The 25,465-nt window shown below is 35.1% G+C and overlaps 1 protein-coding gene across 2 annotated transcripts; it reads right to left on the reverse strand.

Moving 5' to 3' along the window:
• Window positions 1-430: 430 nt before the first annotated feature.
• LOC127796739 (DExH-box ATP-dependent RNA helicase DExH15 chloroplastic) lies at window positions 431-16,689 on the reverse strand. Of its 2 annotated transcripts, none has more exons than XM_052329090.1 (19): window positions 16,100-16,689; window positions 15,604-15,779; window positions 15,369-15,482; window positions 14,932-15,040; window positions 14,693-14,779; window positions 13,281-13,399; window positions 11,703-11,880; window positions 10,943-11,542; window positions 10,586-10,864; window positions 8,113-8,319; window positions 6,331-6,696; window positions 5,819-6,055; window positions 4,847-5,067; window positions 3,453-3,552; window positions 3,202-3,348; window positions 2,913-3,086; window positions 918-1,030; window positions 749-826; window positions 431-661 (listed from the first exon to the last, which is right to left on the reverse strand). In XM_052329090.1, exons 1-16 carry the CDS (start codon window positions 16,604-16,606, stop codon window positions 2,988-2,990), a joined length of 3,546 nt encoding a protein of 1,181 aa, XP_052185050.1. In that variant the 5' UTR covers window positions 16,607-16,689; the 3' UTR covers window positions 431-661; window positions 749-826; window positions 918-1,030; window positions 2,913-2,987. The 2 variants fall into 2 exon arrangements, with proteins under 2 accessions (XP_052185050.1, XP_052185049.1); XM_052329089.1 differs by having other exon boundaries at window positions 918-1,041; window positions 16,100-16,688.
• Between the last annotated feature and the right edge of the window lie 8,776 nt (window positions 16,690-25,465).

A 25,465-nucleotide genomic window follows, 5' to 3' on the forward strand; every position in this document is an offset into this window, starting at 1 on the left:
AAGATTAGGAAAATTACTTCTCATATTGCCATCTTGTTCCTTTTTCTGAACTCCAGATGACTGTTTTGGCTGGGAAAATTGTTTTTGAGTTTTCTATCTTTAATTTTGTTAATAAAATTTCTATTTTTTATTTTTTATAAAATTCCAAAAATACATTGAAAATTTAAATGTACAGGAAAAAAAATTTGGCCTTATGAATTTAAACATAGTTTAAAACTTAGATAATTTTCTTTTGTACAACTTGAATTAGATATGGAGATGTTTGGAGAAAATTGTGAAAAATCGCATACATTAAAATTTTAAATTAATATAAAAATTTTAGAAAAATCCCAAATTCAGATCAATTTTAGAAAATTGTGTTTTTTAAATCTCTGGAGTTATTTTCCCAGCTCAACAGCCCCAAGCGTCTTGATATTTACACTTGCTTCCAAGTACCAATATCCAACAATAATTAGATTTGTGTAATTTCTAGTCTCAAGCATCCCCTGAAACAGATCTCAATGTACCCCGCACCGGGAACCAGTTGACTGTTGCAATCATTGCCAGGAGAATAATGATTACGGTACATCGATTTAATAATATCCTCATCAGGTGACACCTTTACTGTAGGACGACTTTTTGTGGCCGTAACTTGTTGCAATGAACCAATGTTGCAATTGTGCTGCAGAGCAAGGTAAAAGCATTTGGTTAGGAAGTGGTAAAAAAGTCCACTGTTAAATTTTAACTGTTTACAACATCAGTCACATACCGTTTTAAGATCTGTGCTTTGCGACTGGCACGCTTCCTCAACCGCGAGTCAGCAAGCAATTACTTTCTTCGTATCATGCTGGGTAATGTTCAAACTTGGTCGTCGTAAAATTCTCTCAAATTGAGTACTAATAAGATGCAATGACAAGTGCAGGGATTCAAGGAATTACCAATATATAGGGGTTCTGTGCGCCAGTCAATGTGCCAGGCGTCTTTTCCGTGATTAAAGCATAAATTGCCAGGCAGAACAAGAAGTATTCGTGACTATGGCACAAGGTATGAACTGTAAGGTAACTGATGAGGAAAGAGTTATATTTAGTAAATTTAAGAAATTTGATATTGAACTGCTGCTGCTGCCATGCAGCGTTAACCCCAGAAACATAACATCAAACACAGAACCAAGTACAAATGCTTTGCGTAATAAGTAAATATAATCCAATCATTTTCTTGGCAACTCCCCACTGAAAATGCACTTGTACGATGTAAGGCGGGAAATCTTTGTACCAAATTGGTTTGTTTATAGTTCTCACTATTTTGTTTATGATTGTTAAAGGCCATTCTTTTAATTTGCCGAAAAGTGTAAATAGCAGAAAACTTTATTCAAACGGAGGGATGGGGGGCACTAAAAGAACTCGCAGAATTATTTAAAAACTTCCAGTATCCAGTTTACATATTCTCTTGCTGAAGTCTTAAGTTTCAATTAAGCAACTAAGGTTGCGTTCTCTTTACTGTTTTTAAGTCATTTTTAATTTTTAATTTTCTAAAATAATAAAAACGTGTTCTCTTTGTTATTTTTAAAAATACATTTTTGAAAACAAAAAAAAATTTGTAAAAAAACCTCAAAACAACAAAAAGTTATTTTGAATATTTTCATCCAAAACAAACTCAAAACTCAAAATATATTTATTTATTTATTTATTCATATTTTATTATTATAATAGAAAAAATATTATAAAATTCATTAAATTTAAAATGTATATATATTTTTAATAATATATTAATATTAAATATTTATAATTTACTTAATAATCAAATTTATTGAATAAAATATCATTAAAAAAATATTTTCAAAATTTCAAAGAGAACGCGTTTTTTAATTTTCTATTTTGAAAAATGATTTTTTAAAATGACAAAGAGAACGCGTTTTCAATTTTCTAAAAAGAGAGTACCAAAACAGAAAACTGAAAATGAATTCAAAAATTAAAATTAAAAATTGAAAAATAAAGAAAACGCACCCTAATATTTTTAACAGGGAACGTTTTTATAAAGTTTCCTAAAGCTTTATTTTCTTAAGTTTCTAGCTCTAGTTTAATCATTTCCCCCGTCCTAGAGCCTTGGCCTTTCATTTATCTAGTTTTACATTTCTTCACATTTTGCTCGTCACACTAACAGCTTCAGCTTAACAAAATTGTGCCTTTCGTTGGCATCTTTTACATGGCAAAACATCAATTCATTCCTTCTCATTAGGGTCCTGAGCTATACTACCTTTATCCCCAATTTCAGAAGTATGGTTTATACAAGCACACCTGATTAAAATACTAATTTAATGACTGATTTTTGTAAGCTGTCTTACTGCACATTTTGGTTCTGTTTGTTCCGATGTAAAACATTTTACATTCAGAAATATTTTTCAATGTGAATCGTCTTATACAAATACTTTTTTATTTTATTTTCTGGTATTTGGTTTGCATGGTAAAATATTTTCCAAAAATTAACTATATACATTAACATACATACATGTATATATATTATGTGCATGTATGCATGTGTATATATGTAAGGTATGCATGTATATGTATACAAGTGTTGCCGTATATGTATATATATTGTTCATATATGTGTGTATATATATGTATTTATATTTATACATGCATATACATACATATATATATATATAAAGGTGTTTTGATGGAAGACAAAATACTTCATTAGTTTTGGTGTAAATAGGAAAATGATTTATGGATTTTTGAATTGGTGTCATTTTCCATCATTTGGTGTAAAATATTTTCATTACAAAAATATTTTTCAATTTTTTTGTCAACCAAATATCAGAAAATGAGAAAAAAAAATTAAAAATATTTTACACCCAACCAAACCAAGTCATTTCAAGTAAATAAAGTGAGGGTGCATGACATGGCTGTGGATTTTAAATAAAAAGACATTACCTGGCCACAGGGAACAACCAGCCAAAGAGATTTAGTTGCACAAATCTAGAATTGTGTCAGTTGTCTCATTGAATTTCATCCAGCCAGTTCACTTATTGGGGCGCGGTTCATGACATTAAATGCACTCATGGCATTGCTTTGCAGCAATGGATCAATATCGGGCAATTTAGGAACCTGCAGTTGTGGAAAACTAAAATTACGTAATGGAGTCTTACCAAAATAAATAATTAAAGAGAGAGAGGCAAGTTATCATTATCGCTTGTAATGAATAAAATCATAATGATTACACCTGAGCTAATAAATCAATTGTTCGTCGTAAGAGGCGAGCTAGATCTCCTTCATCCATTGCACAATCCATCATAATTTCTCGCCATGTTAATCCAGAAGCCCAGGCCTCTACCATGCCTGAAAATTGGCTATCCAAAAAGCAAGGAATCTGTAACAAACCAAACAAAAAAACAGAAAAAAAGAATAGAAGTTATTTTCTGAAGTTTGGAAGCGTTGCCATAAAAACTGGACCCAATCATTTCAAATACTCACCTGTACACCGTGCTTTTCCTGAATTTGGAGGAGGGAACTTCTTTGCTCATCCAAAAAGTCGACGACTTTTGTTACAGTGGTGGTTGGTTCATATATATAGCTGGAGAAAGTAAATTAGAAAGCTCTCTAATTAATTTTCAGATTGATAGAACAACTTTCAAGAAAAAAAGTTGAATAAATATCAGAACTTTTTCATAGTGCTCATATCGTTATGTGAACTCTACTGCAGAATTTAACATAAAAAATGACATCACATATGCACCAAAGATATATTTATCATATTGTACAATGATTGGATGTCTTATCAAAGATAAGAGCTAGGCAGTAGTTTCCTGTACACAGTAGCATTAGAAAGGAAAGATGCTGGCCCGTCACTATGGAGATGATGATAAAATGATCTGTTTACATGTAATATTGAAGTAAAAGATAGATTTAGGGCTTGGTAGAATAACCATATAAAAGGCCTAGAATGCCTCACAATTGATCTGGCTCAGATGTAGAGCCCAATCCCTAGCTAGAATACAATTGTTCAACTGACACATTTATGTTCTAAGGCACTTCAAATGGTTTATTGTTAGACAACTCCTCAAATTTAAATTAGATAGAGATAGGGTTAGGAGATTCGATCCCATCTAGGTAGATGTTAGTGTAGATAGATAAAGAGAGTGCCCCTGTGCCACTTGATAACCAGAGCCATCTAAGTGTGAGAAATCAGTTATCTAGAGTTGTGAGGATTGTGAAGATTTGTAGTCTTTTTTCAATTCAAAAACTACCGTCACTGAGAGGGGATTTATTCCATTATTATGAGATCGTGGACATAGGTCTTTTGAGATCGAACCATATTAAATTTTTTTAGTCCCTCTTTCTCTTGATTTCTATGTGCGCTGTGTGTGATGGGATCCTATCACTCACCATCCCAATAATTGTGTACTGGCACTCAAAAAATTTAATGCCTGCCTTGCTAAACTAAGCAAGTTTAGCATCAACAGCATAAGTAAAAATCAGAACACACAACTAAGCTCTGTATTTATTCTTGCGGACCCACATAACATCAAACGTTCCTCTAATGAATTCTCTGGGAACTTCTATAGTAAATGGAATATACAGAATTGTGATCAATAAAATATTGCAAAGTTTTGGCACAATAATATTAGATTGGGGAGGACAATCAGAATTAGAGATTGATAGAAAAGCAATGATAGGGGTTCGTGTGAGTAGGAATTAGGAAACAAAAAATTGTTATTCTAGTTCTATCATTAGCTATGGGTTTGAATCTAAGAGAAATTCTAGAGAACGTTTCCTATCCTGAAAAAATTGTCTTCTCTGAATGATAAGGAGAAAATATCAGGTTACCCACAAACAAAATTCCCAATCTCTAGAAATATAGATTATACCTGTTATTTTTCCATGGACGAACTTTAATCCCTTCTGAGACTAAACTTCCACAGACTGAAGCAAGCTGTGCAGGTTTCAGATCCAGCAAGACTTTGTTACGAAGGACCATGGCAAGCCAAAGTTCATTTTCTCCTCGTATTGCTGCTGCAGTTTCGCCAAGAGGAAATATAGTGTGTGTATTCATGTCCAATGCCCTGGTTTCATGTATAACATTGCTAACCTGGCAAACATTTTAGAAATGAGTTCACATAATTCCAAGTGCCCAAGAGTTCATTTTTTCACATCTTCCTTGTACAGTAACCAAATTCTCCATTTGGAACTAGGTTTTTTAATGGAAAGGATAATGGGAAAATAAAAAATCTTCATGGATAATTGAATATAGGAACCTTGACAGGGAAATCTGTAGACGTGGTGGAGCTAAAATGTTAGATGAGTCAGCAAATGAACGATTCATGAATGAAGTGCAAATCATTATGGATAAGACTTCTACGAAATTATGTGACAATAAACTGATCAGCTTGACATTCAAACGACCCTTCAATAAAAAAATATTATCACATCAGGGGAGATACATTCAGGACTCTGTTTGACAATTCAACCCCATTAGTTCCACTAATCAATGGAAAAAAGTCTACAGTGGCAGACCAAACAAAACAACATGTTTCCTAAGCCCGGATTGTAAGGTTGACCTATTCTTTCTTTCTCACAGTGAAGAGGATGACGATTCATAAATTAATTAAATTGTATAGTACTCTTACATATAGAAAACACAGTATTCCAACCAGAAAAATACAATAAAAATTTGTATAGTATTTTCATATCAGATTTTATAATATCAGGTAAGATATCAACTCATTCAAATGTCAACAACTTGCATCAAAAGGTACATGAAGAGGCAATAAGTAAAATACATCACAGTCCCAGCAATGTTTATGAAATCTCATCTGTAGAAGATAATATTCTTGTATTACCTGCAGAAACTCCTTCCAGCCAGATGGCTCAATTTTCTCAATACGACTCATCAAGCGATCTGATCTAACCTTTAAGCGTTGAATTTTTTCCTCAGTGAACTTAGCCTTGTCTATAATCTTCTTATATTCTTTAAAGCCTTCTGTGCGGGCTATCTTTTTTCTCAAACGAGAGACTTTATTCCTCTGGTCCTTATAGCATTCTACTGCAGTATGGTATGCTTTTGAAAATTGCAGAACCTAACCATGAACAATGTATGTCCACAAGCATAAGTTGCAAGATAAGAAAGGAAGGCCACAGCTAGATAGTAATACCAGTACTAGCATGGAAAAAAGCATATTGACATGGGTGGTTGCAATAAGAAAAAAAGAAATTGAAATGGATTTTTAAAGATATAAACAAAACAATTGTGTAGACCACACCAATGTTGACCAGAGATAAAACAATCTAAATATTGTGCTTCTGTTGTATGAAAAGCAATAGTAACACATCGAATCAGTCCAGTTACACTGACCTCATCTTCTTCAGAAAGGCTACTTAAGACAGGCACATTCAAACTCCAAGACCAAGTCTCTAGGGATCCCTCCATACACCATAAGCCACCAAGTTCAGAGCCTGCTAGTTTTTGCCACTGCATTTCCCCCTTGTCAAGTAGCATTGCCATAATCTCCCGAGGTAAAGCATCACCATGAACCAAGGCAACATTAGGAAAGCCTGTTTTGTAAACTGTTTTAACCCACTTCTCTGTGAAAAGATACCAAGAGTTATCTGAACCAAGTGCCACATGATATGATGTTTCAACATTGTGTTGTCTTTTACTATCACTGCGAGGAACTTCCAGTTTCACTATATTTAATGAAAAAGAATCATTGGCATAAACCTGTAAGAGAATCGAATAAATAATTTAAATTCCATCCTGGGTCGAGAAAACAATGTTCAGGTAATGTGTAACAAGAGTATAGCTCAAAAGGCTCCAGTAAAATAACATCTGAGATTAGGCCCAAAGAAAGCTTAAGATGAATAGAGATTTACTCATTTAACAAACAGAAAGCTACTTGAGTAAGGACCTCCAAATTGAACATGCTATAATGCAAATGAAGAACTTGTAAGTTTGCAAAATTGGAAAACTATATATAGCTCAATATGGGTGACAGTAAATTTAGGCATTCAAGTTCATCGTCATAGCAGTATAAGTGAATAAAATCAAGATCAACTATCATACACTTTCATACTACCTGCAACCAAAACATTTATGGTAGATTAGCAAATTTACCAACATAAAAGAGATTGCACTGTTGTAATATATAAAGAAAACCAACGTCAGATACGAACAGTACTTCCATGAGATTCTCATGAAAGGAAATTGTGTTCCCAGAAAATGGGGAAATGGCCATTCCCACTTCAAATGGCCTTTACCAAATTACCATGGAAATCGATATCCCATGCCAACTCATTCCCTCATACCAAACAGGCGCCCTAATTCTAGATGTTTTAGAGAAATGGAATATACCACCTCCTGCTGCAACTTCAATTCTATTAATGAGCTCCTGAATTAAGGACAAGCTAAAGCAAATTTCACCCAATTTTCAGAAACAGGAGCATCAGAACATCACATCACAAGACCCATCTCTCTAAAATCTCACATCTTTCCTCACTAGTTGACCACTCCATAATACAAAATAAATCTCTCAACATATTCTATATGTTAGACTGCATAATAAAAGTGTGCTTCATTAATAGATTAAACTGAGCTAAAACAAAACCTATAATCCTTCTCCTTTTGAAATATTTTCTTCTGCGCCATAGAACAATGTTTGTATTCTAAACCTCTTACGATGCTGGGAAATTGTATCCACACTTGCAATGAGTTCTTGCAAAAACAATGCCTTTTTATGCCTTTCTAATTGAAATTCCATATCAAACACAAATTTTTCTTGGGGGTAATCTCAAGCACAATTATTAATAGCAAAAAGATAATGAAATGCTTACATATTTTCAACTTCTTTCAAAGCAACAACTTCTATTAGCAATCTCGATTCAAATGAACAAACAAGCCCTTTTACTAGTTAATCAAGAAAGCTCTACTTATCAATGATTTACACAACCGCAATACCTCTCAATATTACACAAAACCTACAAAGTTCAACAATTTCTAACAGAAATATCCACCAAAGTGAATAAATGAAGTCCTTCTATTAATCAATCAAGTAAAGTCCTTTTCAATGATTACCCAACAACAACACCATTTGAGCTTGGATAAAAACAAGCAAGTATGCAATTATTATACACCACTTACCATATTCTTAAGTTTTGAACCATCTAGAGAATCAACCTTTCCCAGATAAACAGCTGCAACTAAATGTTGAGTTCCTTCAGAATCACTATATTGCAATGACATAAAATGTAAGTGTCCATCTTTCAACTCTTCCAACAGAGGTCTCAAAGCAGAAATTCTCTCAAGTTCCATCCTTCTCCGCAGTTCAGTCCGTAAACACTTTTCTGCCTGAGGAAAATAATTTAATCACTTTCAGTCCATAAAAACTTTTCTGGGAAAATAATTTAATCATTTTGAATAACTATATGATATATATGTCTACTACAGCAAAAAATGAAAGCAACAAGTACAAACAATGGCAGGTTATTGTGAACACGAAGAAAAATAGTTCATAAGGGCATCCCTAGTGCACAAGGAAGAAAATATTTTTAAAATAGGAGGAAAAAATCTTTCAAAAATAAATCAGGTCTACAAGAGCTGACAAGATGGAGCCTATAAAAACTGGAAAAACACATCTTGCATATAGTGAAATTTGATCAGTCCACACAACAGTAAACACTTCAAAACAATATTTGCATCCATTCTCATATTAAATTATACACCACCAAGTAAAACCACAGACCAACTGAGTGACAGCGGAAGTCCCATTAAGTCAGTGAGACTTACCACAGACCAATTGGGCAAAGATGGACATGTGCACCTCTGTAGACATTCTATTATAGGCCAAACATGTGAGATGACGTGGAATTCTATGTGAAGATGTGTTTTGTTTGCTAACAGGACAAGGTGGAAAACTAGTTGCCAGAAGGGTTGTTGGAGCTACTACCAATTCCAAAGCACCCCTGAGAGAGTATCTGATTGGATTTCATCTCAACATTGCCCAAGTCCAAGGGATGCGGTTCCATCATAGTGATTGTGGATTTCTTTTCTAAGCACACCTTTATCCCGACCCCATCAAACTGGATGAGGCAACCAGGTTGTTCTTCAAAAATATAGTAAAGTACTGGTGACTGTCAAAGACAATCATCAGCGTTCGAGATTCCCCCTTTATTGGACAACTATTAACAGTTGTTCAAACTACTTGGCTTGAAGCTACTTTTCTCTACAAGTTTTCACCCTTAGAACAATGGCCAAAATAAATGGGTGAAGGACTTGTTGGAGTGCTACCTGAGGCACTTTGAGTCAATCAGAGTGATTGGGAAAGACTCTTGGATGTGCATAGGTTTCCTATATTTAGCAGAAAACCAAGTCCATAGGAAGGAGTCCCTTTGAAATAGTCACAGGCTAGCAACCCTTGAGCCCATTGATCCTTGAGACAACTTATAAGGGAAGGAGCCTAGAAGTCTACCACATGGTTGCATCTTGGCAGGAAAAAGCTGATGAGAGACATTCTTATCTTGTCAAGGCAGCTAAAAAGACGAAGTGGGAAGACTAAAAGAGGTGATCAGTCACCTACCAAGTAAGAGGCAAAGTAATGGTTAAAGTGATACCCCAATAGTTCAAAGCTTTCAAGAAGTTCCATAAGGGTTGGCACGGAATATGAGGGGCCATATCCAGTGTTGGCCAAGGTGGGTAAGGTTTCTTACAAAGTTAACTTACCACCTAAGCAAAAAATACATTCTATGTTCCACGTGAGCCTGCTAAAGCTGTATCAGGTGGATGAGGATTCAAAATGGACCGTGTCCAAGAGGACACCCTTAGTAGTAATAAGTCCTATGATGACAAGGTGGAACAAATCTTGGAATATTGTGTGGTGCCTAAGAGAGGACTGAGGATTGCTGCCCAACACTTAGTTTTTATCAAATGGAATAGATTGCCAAACAATGAGACAAGTTGGAAAGCCAAGGATGATCTGTGGCAATTCACGGACATTGTACAGCATTACAAGTAGGCAATGGGATGTTGCCACAATAGGTGGGTGAGTGTCACACCCCTAATCTTTTGAGGCTCACTGCCACACAGTGATAACTGGGACAAGGCAGGGCAGGCTGCATGGCAGGACAACATTCCAGAACATCCCAACATTCTCTAGTTTTCTCTAGCATATTTTATATTGTACTAGTACGCCCTAGTATACTCTAGAATGTTCTAGAGTCATCTAGGGTTCTCCAGTGTTCTTTTTTAATAATAAAGGTAGGAAAAGCCGAGATACAGCCATACAAAGAGTCATGTTTTGTGGGCCATTAGATCGTTTTGACCACCATCCACTAAGAGGTCGAAGGCCCATATAAAGGGTAATCTCTCTCTCTCTCTCTCTCACGCACGCATGCTGGCACATCCCCTAAGTGTGCCCAAGTGTGGGTTGGACGGCTGACTTAGCCATCACCAAGAGGGTAACAAGTTTTAAGAGCCAGCATGGTTGACTTGGAAGAGCCAAGGCTGTGGCAACATGGTGCAACTTAACCACCTAAACTTATAAGAAAAATAACATAGTAGTGGAAGAAGAAGAATCAGCAAGGACCATCAATTAGATCAAACAAACAAAGTGAGGTACCCTTAATTCTTCCTGTAGGTCAGCAATCTCGTTATATGCCCTATCTGATAACAGCTTCCGGCTCTTCCTATCAATAGCTTCATCACTAATTTCTGAAGTGAGGATTTCAATCTCTTCCTGTATCTTAGCAAGCTCCTCTTTTGCAGCAAGCATAACATTGCTCCCCACGTAATTTCCAAAGCTCTGTTCAATTAATTTCCTAGCTTCTTCCAAAGTCCGTCCAGTTTGGGCTGCTTTCATGCCTTCTGATTCATTTGATCTACGAGTAACTTTTCCACCCTATAGCACACTAAAAGTTAAAATTCAGTGAAGTCCCATGTAAATTAGAGAAAATTGGCAACAGATTTGAGCAAATACCGCGAGAAGATTTAACACCATCCCATATGAAGCAGTAAATTGTGACACAAGAGGTTCAAGTCCAGAAAAAAGAAGCTTGCAGCATTCTTCAGCCCCCTCAAAGGGAGTCTGCACAAGAACAACATGACCCCTTTCATCAATGCCTCTTCGACCAGCACGTCCAGCCATTTGAAGCAATTCATTTGAGCTCAGTAGGACACGTCCACTTTCACTCCTTTTGCTGAGAGATGAAATAACAGTTGTCCTAGCAGGCATATTGATACCGGCAGCAAGAGTTTCTGTAGCAAAAACAACCTTGACAAGCCCACGCTGAAATAACTCTTCTACAAATGACTTCCACAGAGGCAGACAACCAGCATGGTGTGCAGCAACCCCTCGTAGAAGGCCCTTGACTGAAGACTCTCTTAAAGCATCAGGATACTGAATGCGGAACCTCTTCAAGGCCAGTTCAACCTCACTCATCTCACACTCATCTAGGAGTTGGCAATCTTCGAGATACTGAACTGCTGCATCACATCCTTTCCTACTAAAGATGAACCAAATTGCAGGTAGCATATCCCTCGGGTGAAGGTGCCATAATGTATCTATAACTTGAGGCACCTGAAAAATTTGAAACTATTGCAGGTTACCTGATCTATTGAGATTCCTTGAGCAGCATACAAAACAGAGGTAAAGCATAACCATAAATGGAATCCTTATCCGTGGGGGAAACAGACAATAGGCACGACACTAGTAAATGACTGATAAACTAATGCCATACTTGTGATCGGCGGATAGTGTTTATGTCATTCTTTGATAGATTTTGTCCATTCACATTGGCATTAATGTCATAGCTCATCTCACTTCGACGCTTTCTTGAAGACCTTTTCCTAGACCTGTCATCCTTGTCTGGTTTAATTCCAGATGAATAAAGTTGTAAATAGTTGACTGACAACTTCCTGTTCAAAAAATAAAAGTGCAAGTTGTTAGAGGAATCATATTTCCACGTGTTTTATGGAAGAAAGAACCAAATAGGAGAAATAACAGCAAGAAAAACAAAGGGACCTGTAAGTCTTTGTTCACATTATAGAAATTTTAGTGCTAAGATCCTGCAAGTTAATCTTGGCTGTCAGAAACATCTATTCTCACCAAGAATGTTATCCAAGGTACTGATTGGTAAGATGTGGCTGATTCTGCCGATGCTGATGCATCCTATATTCCTATGTGACTGGTTCCTGTAAAATACTGATACATCCACTTGCTTTAACCATGAGTTACTTAATATATCCAATCTAGAGGAACCTAGAAAATTAAGAATTAGGTCTATATCCAATGCACCATCCCTTCCAAGAAGTAGTATTTTTATTTTGATTTTCCCATAGTCACATATGAATTAAAAGAAGAAATAGAGTTTTTTTTTTTTTTTTGTAATTTTATGGAACAGAAGTTATAGAGTCAGTTAATACAATCTATGCTAGACCTCCTGAAGGAAATTAAATATGACCTTATAATGAAGTTGTAAACTCATGCCTTGCAACAGACTTACAGACAGCAGCTTCATCAAGAGAGTTTTATAGAATAGGAGTTAACAATCAGATAAGAAAACAACCCCACAACAAGCCTTATTCCCAATAGGTGGGGTCTACTACAGTGATTCTAGCCCACCAATCCTTTCTATTTATGACCGTATCTAACATAAGCACATTATAGATCGAGTCCATGCTTAAGAGTTTCTCATCACATTTTACAATCAGATGAGATACAACTTGTTTTTCCAATTAGTAATAGCAACACCACTTACATCTTTAGAAAAGTAGGCACCAGAGACTTTATTTAAACTGGATAAATAAATAAATCAATAAGGCCCAGTTCTTTTTGATGCTTTCAGGCCGTTTTCAGTTTTCAGTTTCCCAAAATAGTGAAAATGTATTTACTTTCATATTTTCAAAAACGCATTTTCAAAAACAAGGAAAAATTTTGTAAAGAAAACTTAAAACAACCAAAAAGTCATTTTGGTTGTTTTCATCACAAACACGCTCAAAATTTTCAAAACACGGAAAATGTTGTAGACAAAAAGAGTGCATTTTCAGCAATCTCAAACAAACACTCAAAATACAAAACTGAAAATGAATTCAAAAATCAAAACTGAAACACGAAGAGAACAACCCTTAAGTGATCCACATGGTGAAAACTGTCACAAGGACAGGGGAAATGTTTGAAATATTATCTAGGGCAATTGAAGATGAAATCTTAGAAAGACAAGTTTAGAATGCTACGAGGGATTACAAATACATAATAATGCATAGGCATTCAGTATAAACGAGCCATGAATTGGCCAGATATAATTCGTAGAAATTACCTGTTCATGCTTGTTCCTTTCTCATTAAGAAGAGGTAACAAGGATGTTTTTGCGGAGAAGTGCCAAGTCAATGGAACTGGACGCTTTGATGATGTCACCAGTTCAGTTTTATTGTGAATCTGAATCACCATGGACATGGAATTAAGCCCAGTTCTTAATCCTAACATTTTAGCTCAAACATGTAACACAATTTAGAAACCTTTATTGACAGGGAAATAAAATGGTTGTAACTAGTAATATGGCATGAAAAACTTAGAAATTCGAATCCTTCTATCCTCTCAAAGAAGTAATGCCAAAATTGTTTGGCCATATTTATATATACATTAACAAGCTAAACAATTGAACACGAGAATAAATCAGTATTTTTTCAAGAATAAAGCATTAAACAATAGCATAAGCATGAAGATAATGTCAACCACCCTTTCTAAAAGAAATGTGAGTACCATTATAACTATATTTATCTAGCTTGAGGCATATAAGTTGTCTCACCCCAAACAATGCAGAGTCCTAGTTCATTTATTTCTCAGGAAGCTTTAAATGTGTGTGTGTGTGTGTAGAGAGAGAGAGAGAGAGAGAGAGTTTGATAAACATACTTGAGATCAAATATTAGTCATCTATCAAAGACTAAGGCATTCTAATGCAGGATTAAAAAAACAAAAATGTAGATCACCTCATAATACACATGAAAAAGAAAGAGGGTATATAAGTTAAGAATTAGATGAAACAAAATCTAAGTCAATGTACTATCTACACTTCTTGAGGGGAAAAACAAGAAGTCTCAGCTTTAAAACTGTTCAACTGACAGTTCCAGCTACTACAAATAAGTAACACTATCCAAAGAGATATGATGGATCAAATAGAGTGAGTTTAGATACAGGCACCAATTAGCATACCAAAAGGAAACAATGAGGAAAACACATGTCAGGACCCTAATCCTAACTAATGTTTTCTTTGAAGATAGAATTGGAATTGAGGGAGAAACAGGAATAATTGAGGGAGAAACAGACAGAATAATAGGGAGAATTAGACATAAATGAGGAAGAAGCAAACAGAAAGTAGGGAGAAACATAGAGAACAATAGGGGGAAACAAGAGACTTCAATAGCTTCTTGACAATTCATTCATAATGCCTCGATAGTGTGGGTTTAGCTTTATATATAAGCTATCCACAAATTCTACAAGGCAGTTACCACTCTTCCACTTCCAATAACACCCCACTACTCCATATCTGTTACTTAACTGTTCCTAGAACAAAAGTATAAATAACAACTAAACAAAGATATAACAACTGAAATTAAAAATAACTTCCTAATTCTAGGGATCGTGACAATACCATCTTGACAGTTAGCTTAAATTGTACTTATTAAGCAATTTAAAGAATGGGATGGAAAGGATCTATCATAATCATATTACTTGAGCAATCCAACCAGCTAATTCATCTGGATTTGCAACTGTTGCAGACAAACATATGAGTTGAACTTCTTTGGGGCAATAAATGACCTGAAAACAATTTGCAATGCAATCAGATCACATTGGAGATGGAAGAATGAATGACATTTTTCATTTTTATAGTGAATAACCATAAGGAATACTGGCAGAATAAATTATTGAAAAGGGAGGAAAATAGTAGTAAGAGAATGAAAAGCACGCACTATTTCTTCCCAAACTGTACCCCGAGATATATCACTTAGATAATGCACTTCATCCAAAACAATAACATCGACATGAAAAAGTCCACTTTCAGATGAAAACATCCCAACACTGCAGAAGAAAAATCAACGAACGATAAAGTTAATAATTAACTCATACAAGGGAAAGAGAGACATAGGGATACAGGTATTGCATAAGGAAACAGAGAGTTCAGATAACAAAGGATATTACTGAAGCAGAGTACATTGAGCATCGCTGGTTTTTGGGGTATATAAACTGATGAATTGCAGACAATTAAAGAAATTGAAATAGCAGAAAATTATATTGACTAACAATGGTCCATTTTCCTGTGGAAATTAATTTTCTATAGGCATACTAAAAGTCACATATATGAACTTGCTTGCAATGAAATATGCTTATATTTAAAACCTGCACTTGCCTCTGATATAGCATGTTGCGCAGAATCTCAGTAGTCATAATTAAAACCTGAGCATCTCTGTTGACAGCAGAATCTCCAGTAAGAAGACCAACGCTGCTATCACCAAATGTTTCGCTGCAATAGCAAATACATCAAAATGATATTCGTACTCCACAAGATTCAACCATGACAAAAACAAGAAGCCATTGAGAAGTTACACTGATTAATTTCAATGCTAATTTCTCCATTTGCATACCGAAACTCACGGAATTTCTGATTCGATAGTGCCTTAAGAGGAGTAGTATAGAATATTCTCCTCCCTCGGGCCACTGTTGCAACGGCTGCAGCTTCAGCAATCAAAGTCTTACCACTGCTGGTTGGTGCCGACACTACCACTGATGAACCTCTCAAGAACGCTTGAATTGCCAATCGCTGCAACAGCAATCAAATAAATTGAACAACCTGAACGAAAATTATACCTTACACACTTACGGATATACACCTCCAATTTAAATATATCAACATTATGGACATCTAAGTCATGAGTATGCATATAAAATTTTTATACAAATCTACACACACAATATCACTACATAGAATGGTAACTAAATTGCAAGTGCATTTAGAGTGACCTGAAATTTAACGAGCGGAAAGCATAAATGGAAATGAATTTGATACGTCGATGAATGTATAATACACACATAAATATCTAATTTATTTCCATGTGGTATGCACCGTGCACTTCGAGTGACCTGAAATTTATCGATGCGGAAATCGTAAATGGAAGCAAGTTCATTAGCATCGATGATTTGTTCGCCGAACGCTTTCACTTCGTTGCGGAGCCTCTCTACTCTCTGCCACTTGAACTCCTCGAACGGAGGCTTTGGCCCCGAGGCACCAATGAGCGAACTCTCAAATTCGTCCTCACTCTGTTCGGCACCGTCAACGACGTCGCCGGCCACGTACTCGTACTCATCGGCTGCTTCTTCTTCATCATCGTCGTCTTCGTCGTCCGCCTCCTCCTCCTCCTCTTCTTCGTCGGCGTCGGATAGTTGAGGCTCCGGCCGAAAGATTGACCTAGGAAACTTGTAGGAGCGCCGGGATTGCGGTAAATGGTTCGGAGTCGGCGTGCGAAGTAGTCGGAAGCAGCAAAACCCTAACCGAAGGAAGGATTTTGGAGGAAGAGGAGATCGAGAGGATGCGTCGGGACAAGGTCTGTAGCAGTGCGAAGGAGGTGAGAGAATGGAGAGAGTTAACATGGCGGGGGAGATTTTGTTGAGCGCCGGAGGATAATTATCGTTTCCCTCGCGGATATAGTTATAGCTTTATGCGTAGTTGCATTTTCCAATTGGCCAATGAGATGTTTCATTATTACAAGGCAACAATTGGAACCACCCGACCGTTACTTCCAACCGAAACCCTAGTTTAACCATGTATATATTTTGGGCACTGATTAAGCTTTAAATCATAGAATGTATGATTGGGATAATCTCATGCCATAAAAGCATTGACGCATGGACCAACAACAAAGTTCCATTCGGTATTTGACATGTTTATACTGTAAAAAATTCTTAAACTAAATGATTACTAATATATTGTTTGAAATTTTAGAAAGTATTGAGCAACTAAAAGAGAGACAAAAGTGATTTGACTATAACTTAGTGCATAATGGTATCCTTAACATTCTGTTTGTATTTGGTCGACCAAACTCCCCAATTTGCTAATTTTTGAATCTTTCAAAGAAAATTATTCTTTTTTTAATTCTCTAAAATTAGTGTCAAGTCAATTAGAACCCTTTCAACATGTATTGCAAATATTTTCCTTTTTAGCGTCTCATCTTCTAAGGAAGCAAAGCTCGAACATATAGAACATATAGTCAAATTACATAAATATTTTCTTTTCATTTCTTTTATGGTTGTGCGTGTCTTATGGCACGACAACACTCATACTATTGAAATGGTTTGTCAGTAGAGATGTTCTTGTAGGTGTCGCTTCTTCCAATAGTAGTATAATTCATATTCCCATCCTTTTATTCCAACTAATACCTTGTTTAGGTTGTATGGAAACATGAAATATTTTCGATATGAAATGAAAATAGAAAATTTATATATTTTTTAAAAAAGTATTGTCGACGTTCAATTTCAGCCGACCGTGATTTGTTTTAGGCCGCGGTGAGTAAGTCCAAAGTGCGAAGAAGAAGAAAACAAATGTTTCAAACGTGAGTCAACACAAGAATTTTAACGTGATTCGGCCAGAACAATGCCTACTCCATGACCGCACTCTGATTATTTTTTCAGAATGGCGGTGTCTAATTATTCTCTCTGTCCCTACCTCTCATGATATCTTTGACTCTTATTTATACTAAGAGGCATTTACAATTTAGATAACATATAGAAATATAATGGTTACATAATGAGGGACAAATAGCCCTTATCATCTACACAAAATCGAGAGTGGGATCTCCATTACGAGAAGCATGGGCAGTTACAGATAAAGTAAATGGACCTTTCCTCTAACTTCTTAGCAACTTTACCACTTATACGAGGTAGAGGTTTTAAGCCAACGATCTAGACGGTCCAGCGAACTGAAAGTTTTACTGGGAGTGCGTTATTGATCGTTGAGAGCTCGTTAGAGGGCTTTACTGGAAGCTCGCAAGGTACTTGCTTTACGGACCTCGAATTTCGATGGTGTATAGATTTCTGTTGACGAGGTCGTCTGGACCTTCTAGGCTTCGGGTGATTGGGTCGGCCCATTAGACTAAACCTGGCTCATAAAGAGTTATGCGGGAATAGCATATAACAAGTATGAAACGAAAACTCGAGATAAAGCATAAATTAAAAAAATATAAACTTTTTGTAAATATAATTTTAATATAAAAATTTATAAAAAAAAAAATAGTGCAAACATGATACAAATAAACATAAACAATAAACATAAGTTTCATAAAGTATTAAAACAAACAACTTTTACCTTTGTTCTATAATAACTAAATAGATGTTATAACTTTTCATCATTACCTAACCTTACAAATTGATTATGCAATAACTATTCCCAATATTTTTTATTTTTTTAAACATTTTACCCTCAAAAACCAATAATAGAATATTTAGACCACTTTCAAAATCCAAATATATATGTATATATATATATATATATCCCAACCCATCATGAAATGAAATGACTCTTTTCAACATATAATTATTGTTACAACTCAGCTTAATCCTATCATGCTATTTTGCTACTTCGAAAAAATACTGATAACTCACTATATATTTATGGGGCATTTGTTAATCAATATATGGGATGAAAAGTCAAGATATGGGATACATCTTGGACTTCTATAATTTCCAACATATTTGTTAAACTTATCTGATCATTATTGAAAAAATCATTAATGACTATATGCATATCTCTCATCTCCCTCAAGATAAGAATATTTTAGTCCTTACATATAAGAAAAAAAATAATGTTTGTATCATCTAATGCATTCCAAAAAATTTAACAAACAGTTTGATAAAAATTATGAAATGTTTCTTAACTTTATCTTAACCATTCCATATCTTGGTTCGAAAACCATTTCGACCTTATCTTAATATTCCCTTATATTGCTCATTTTAACAAACGCTATCTTGATGTTTATTTGAATATATATAGAGAATGAATATAAATTGTATATATGCATCTTTTAGAGTAGTTGTTAGGGGTTAGGAATAGTGATGGGGAATGTCTTTAGATCATCAAAAAATGACAGAAAGAATGGCGGGGAACCACGAGCTCTAATGCACAATGAGACAGCAGTAAGTTCGGTAGTCAGAAATGTATTTTCGATAATTTTTTATAATTTATGAAATGCCCTTAAATATTTTATAAATTACAAAAACAGATTAAAAAATATTTCGGGCCATCTTTGTCGTTTCTGTGAAAGTACCTTGTATGCTAGATATTTCAGTCTGGTTGGCAATGGCTTTATGGCTTTATCCCATAATGTAAGTTTATTAAAGGCGATGGTTTTAGTTTTAATTTTAGGGTAGTACTTCCTATGACTCAAGGTAAGGTCTTTTAGCATTTGGAGACATCTTTTGGGGCAGTCCTTAAATATACAATCTGATTGTAAGATAGCAGGGAGCAGATGGATTATCTCTGCGTTCACTGTGTGTAGCAAAGACTCCTGAACCTCTAGACATTTTTTTAATGCTTTATTTCTTTGTCTTGTTGAGCAATTCAGAGACTCTTGCTTGGTTTCTTCATTACTGGAAAGGTATTTTTTGACCAAACATGACGAAGACAAATTGATCGGAGAAGAGACGTTGCAGAGATGGCGACGAGTAAATCTGGAGAAGATAACTGGAGAATATAAGTTGTGGGCACGACGGAAGACTAAATCCGGGCGACAACCACTAGATCTGATGGCGAAAACGACAGTCATGAGCAGAACTAGTAATAGTGGTGACGAGAGTGTCTTCTTAAGCGAGGAGTAGATCGAGCACTGATTTGTGATTTTGGAATTTTTTGTATTTATTTTTTTATTGGATGAGTGATGTTGTGTATTTGATTATTGATTTTGTGTATGTGTGTATTTAATTATTGATTTTGTGTATGTGTGTATCATATTATTTTGTATATTTGATTATTAATTTTGTATATTATTAATATTTAATACTATAATATTTATTATTAAATTTCACAATAAATAATAAATTTTTATAGTAATCAAAATTATATGTAAGATAAAATAAATAAAATTAAAATTTATTAATAAATAAATAAAATAAAGAGAAGAATAAGGGGTGAATTGTTTATAATATAATATGGAGTACAATTGAAGTCAATCAGAAAGTTTTTGCCCAGATCAATAAATGCTAATATAAGGGTAAAATTGTCCTTTTATCAGTCAATTACCTAATTAAGAAAAATGAAAACTTTATTTACAGCCTAGTGTTTTGCTATCCACGTCTACATTTAAGAATTACTAAAATAACCTTGAGTAAAAATTCATTTTTGCCCTTTGTTTGTAGCCATGCCTCTTTTCCTCATTTTATCGGTTGCCCCTATCATCTTCTTCACTCATCATTGTTGCCGACTTACTTTGTAACATCTTGAAATTTGAAATAATTGGCAATTTTTAATTTCGGCATTTGAAGTGATTTGAGGATTTAAGTAAAATAATTAATTTATGGGTTTTAGGGTAATTTATCGAGTTATGTGAGGTTTTATGGAGATTAATGAAAAATATTAAATTTGGTATGTTTTTGAGATTAAAAATAATTATTTGATAATATTATTAAATATGTGAAAATTTTAGAGAAAATAATTATTTTATGGTGTTTTAAAAAAAAAAATTCGGAGCAGCCCAGCCCAGGCCCGAGCGTACCACGCGGGCCGCATGTCAACGGCCGGGTGGCCAGGCGCGCGCCCGGCCACGTGGCCCACATGTGCGCGGCCATGCGGCCTTGCTGCGTGCCCACGTACGTCCAGCCTAAATTTTTGGTCCAAAAAAAAGTGTAAAATTTCTCCCATGTGCCCTACCCCCCTTGCCTATAAATAGGCCATTGATGCTTGAGTGAAAGGAAGTTTGGGGGAGGGAGAGAAGGTAGATTTTTGGTGGTTAAGGATTCGGTTGAGTCACCAACGACCCCAGTACGCTGCAAAAGTTAAGGAAAATAATTAAGGCAAGTTTTCTTTCTAGTTTTTGTAAGTTCTTACTCTTATCTTGCAAGTTCAGTTTCTCCCTCTTCTTAAGTTCATGTTTTTAATTTGTATGTTTTTATTCCTATTAAGGCAAGTTCTCTTTCTAATTTTTGCAAGTTCTTATTCCTATCTTGTAAGTTCAGTTTCTCCCTCTTCTCAAGTTTATGTTTTTAATTTGTAAGTTCTTATTCCTATTAAGGCAAGTTCTTATTTCTCTCTGTTTCAATTAAGAGGCAAGATCTCAGTGTTTTTATTAATATGCAAATTCAGCTTCTCCCTTTTCTCAAGTTCACGCTTACAAGTTTAGCTCCTATTTTACAAGTTCAGCCCTCTTTGCTAAAGTTATGTTTAAATTTCAAGTGTTATTCTCTATTTCTTGCTATTGCACGATCCTATCTCTTAATTTTCTAAATTCCATGTTATTTTCCTATTTTACAAGTTATTCCCCTTTGCCAGTAAATTATTCCATGATTTACATTTATACATATTGAATCTCAAATAGGGTTTGTATCACTCTATCTTTCCTTGGAAATGATGCTTTATTGTGGACATGCAAGGGTTTAATGTTGTCTTGCATGAATGTTGCCCCATTGTGCATCTTGCTTCGTTAATTGCATGCTAGTTATATATGAGAAGTTATTATGAATATGCATGTTATGATAACGTATGAAACATGTACATGAAAATGGTTTTTAAAAAAAATATGTAAAGGCCTCATGATGCGTGCAGCGGACAAGTTCATAGGATATATTGACAGAGAAAATGTTGAGCTCAAAGTTGGACTTCGGTCCCAAGTTTATGTTATAGACTTCGGTCCCATATTTATAGTTCTAAACAGCACCGCATATGAGCATGGATACATGTATCATCATTTTATCATGTGAAAGTATCTTAAATGGCATTCATATCTCGTTTGCTTCTTGATACCCATGACTCTTATGCTCGCTTTCTTCCAGTTATACTTGTTGGGCCTTGTGGCTCATGTTTGCTTACATCATTCCAGGTAAGGGTAAGGCTAAAGTAAAGGGCGAACCAACTGAATCAAGATTCATGGGGTAGCAGTGTGTATAGAGCCGTCTCAATCAAAGGTCATTGGGGGGTGTTTTATGGTGTGTAATATTAAGTTATGTGTGTTTATGTTTTAGGTTGTACCCTTAAAGGGATATGGTGGGTTGTGAACCCTAATAAAGTGTGTAATATTAAGTTGCGTTATAGGTATGTGGACCCGAATGTATTTGTTTATGAGTAAGAATGTATGAGTGTGGCTTCCGTTGTCAATATCAAGGAGGATGTGTAATGCTTTAATGGGTTTTGACATTTATGTCATCTTGTTGTGGGTTTCTGGCTAAGGGCGTCTACATACTTCCTTAATAGTGACGCAACCGCCATCATCTCTATTCATCATCGTCGATCGCCCCATCCTCTATGTTGTCATTGTCGATAGGAGCGACGCACAACCATCTCACACACAACAAGCAGGTGCCGACGACTCACAATGGTGGCCATGACGAGGAACAGATGACAACAACATGTAATACCCTGAAAGCCTAATGTTAGGTCTAAAAATGGACTTTAGAGAAACTATAATATATCGAAGAAAATAAGGAATGAAGCAACACTAGCTGTATATCTTATGGGATGAATGTGGATAAAGAACTCCCATATTAAGTGTGTTTGTATTAGGGTAGCTTAAGGATTGGTGACTCCTGAAAAGTTTGCGTAGACCCATCAGGGTAAGTTGATTCAGTCCTTCCTATAACATTCCGCATCGAGCGATAGAAAGGACCAGATCAACTTACCCTGATGGGCCTAAGCAAACTTCTCAGGGCTCACCCATCCTCGAGCTACCCTAAACCCTAACTCAAACACATTTAAATAGGGAGTTTTTTTATCCACATTCAATCCAGAAGGTATCCAGGTGGTGTTGTTTTCTTTCTTACTGTTCTCGATATATTCTAGCTTCTCTAGAGTCCTTTCTTAGACCTGACATTAGGCTCTCGGAGTATTACATGCTGTTGTCGTTTGCTATTCTCATTGTTGGCTACCCCCATCCTCTTATTCGCTCATCATCACTGCCGGTGATAGGCGACCACGTTCCTTACTGTCGCCAACGCCCGCTTATTGTTGTTGTCTTCTCCTCGTCATGTCCACCGTCTTCTCCATGTAAGTTACTAGCGCCCACTTGCTATGTGTGGGCGATGGTAAGAGTATTTTGAAAAATAATAAGTGCAAAGAGTGATAAGGGTGGGTGTAAAGAGTAAAGTGTAAAATTTTAATGAAAAATTAGTGTGAATAGTAAAAGGTGTGCCTACAAATAGAATTTCGCTTTGAAAAAAATCATGTATTCAAGAGATCTAAAATCTTAAGGTTGCTTTCTTTTTGTTATTTTCAGTCATTTTTAGTTTTCAATTTTCTAAAATAATGAAAATATGTTCTCTTTACTGTTTTTAAAAATATATTTTTCAAAACACAACAAAAAATTTACACACAAAACTCAAAATGTTAGACTGCGTTCTTTTTACTTTTCAATTTTTAGTTTTGAATTTTGAATTTATTTTCAGTTTTCTGTTTTAATAGTCTGTTTTTAAAAAATTGAAAACTCATTTTCTTTGTCATTTTGAAAAACTATTCCTCAAAACAGAAAATTAGAAAACATGTTGTTTTTGAAATTTTGAAAATAATTTTTTAATGATATTTTATTCAATAAATTTTATTATTTTGTAAATTAAAATTATTTAATGTTAATATATTATTAAAAAATATATACATTTTAAAGTTAATGAATTTTATAATATTTTTTTCCATTACAATAATAAAATATGAATAAATAAATAAATAAATATGTTTTGAGTTTATAATTTGTTTTAAATAAAAACACTCAAAACAACTTTTTGTTGTTTTGAGTTTTCTTTAAATTTTTTTTTAATTTTCAAAAATACATTTTTAAAAACAACAAAAAAATGCGTTTTTATTATTTTAGTAAATCAAAAACTAAGAATGACTTGAAAACAACAAAGATAACGCAACCTTATATTTTTGTTTTGCTTGTTTTCAACCAAAATAAACCCTTACTTCCAAAATGCAAAAGACAGAAACCCATTTGCCTGACGCTTCATTCTCTTCCTTTCTATTTTATTTTTTCTTTTCTCTCCCTTCTCTTGGCCGTTGATCACACTCGCCACCGCCATCACTGTTGCAAGTCGTCGTCCCCTTGCATCGACAGATCCACTATCGACTCCTCCTTGCATTGCTAGATCCACCGTCGTCCCCTTGCATCACTAGATCCACCGTCGACTGCCTTACTGGGGGTGTGTGTGTGTATGCATAATATTTGTATTGAAATTTAGCAGTTGTGGCCGGAGGTGGTCGTCGACAATTGTGGCTGGTTGGTATTCTATTTTATTGTTTTAATTTTTAAACTATATTTATTTTTTATATTTGTATAGAAGCTTGTAATTGAATTTCACTTGCTATTGAATTATTTGGTGTAATCTTATCATTCACAATTAAATTATGTATTTATTTGTAATATTTTGAAATTTTGGAGACAATAATAATTATTAAATTTCTATATTTGGGGTCCATATTGAATATTTGAGGATTTGAGGTAACCAAATAATAGTAAAAATAATATTAATAACAATAGAAATCATAATAATTGTAAGAATAATGCTAATAAAAGAGACAATGATGATGATAATAATAATAAATGTGTAAATTATGTTAACTTAACTTAAATTAACGAATTAATACATAAATACATATATATATATATATTGTCAATGATAATAGAGATAATAATAAAATCATAATAATAATAGAGTAAATCAAATTAACTTAAATAAAAATAAAATAAAATTAATTATATATATGTATATATATGTGGTGCGTAAGAATGGCTTGGAAGCCATGTTTGAAGCAGTAAATTGAAATAAAAAATGGGTGAAGCAGGGGAGGGCTCGGGAGAAAGCTCAGTCGAGAGAGGAAGGGAAAGAGAGAGAGAGGGGGGGAGAGAGGCATGCTTAGCAACAGCCATGGAAGCTGGCCGAGTGAAGCTCGGCCATGGCAACCAAGCTCCGCAGCTGAGCAAGGGGGCGACGCAAGCAGCAGGCGCGATGACGCGTGGATGCAACAACGATGGCCGGCTAAGGGTGAGCGAGGGCGGCCGGTTGCAGCAGCAGCGACGGTCGTGTGCATGTGCAAGTGCGGCAGCCGTGGCCGACGCTGAAGCGAGGAAGAAGAAGAAGAAGAAAAAAAGCAAAGAAAGAAAAAGAAAAGAAAAGAGCGGTTGTGCGCAGATAAGAGCAATGAGCGGGGAAGAAGAAGAGAATGAAAGAAAAGAAAAAGAAACAAAAATAAAAGAAAAGGAAAAAAATGAAAAATAAAGGAATTTTAGAATTTTCCGGTATGGAAAGTGATCAGGTACGTGG

This window comes from Diospyros lotus, chromosome 3 (assembly GCF_014633365.1).
Source record: "Diospyros lotus cultivar Yz01 chromosome 3, ASM1463336v1, whole genome shotgun sequence".
Taxonomy (NCBI): domain Eukaryota; kingdom Viridiplantae; phylum Streptophyta; class Magnoliopsida; order Ericales; family Ebenaceae; genus Diospyros; species Diospyros lotus.

Excerpts from the sequence above, each read along its gene's own strand:
- LOC127796739 (XM_052329090.1), bottom strand. The coding sequence starts at position 16,606 with ATGTTAACTCTCTCCATTCTCTCACCTCCTTCGCACTGCTACAGACCT. Across the intron at positions 15,780-16,099 it reads TCCGCATCGATAAATTTCAG|CGATTGGCAATTCAAGCGTT; the intron begins GTCACTCGAAGT and ends TTGCTGTTGCAG. Across the intron at positions 8,320-10,585 it reads ACCTACAGGAAGAATTAAGG|GCAGAAAAGTGTTTACGGAC; the intron begins GTACCTCACTTT and ends TATTTTCCTCAG.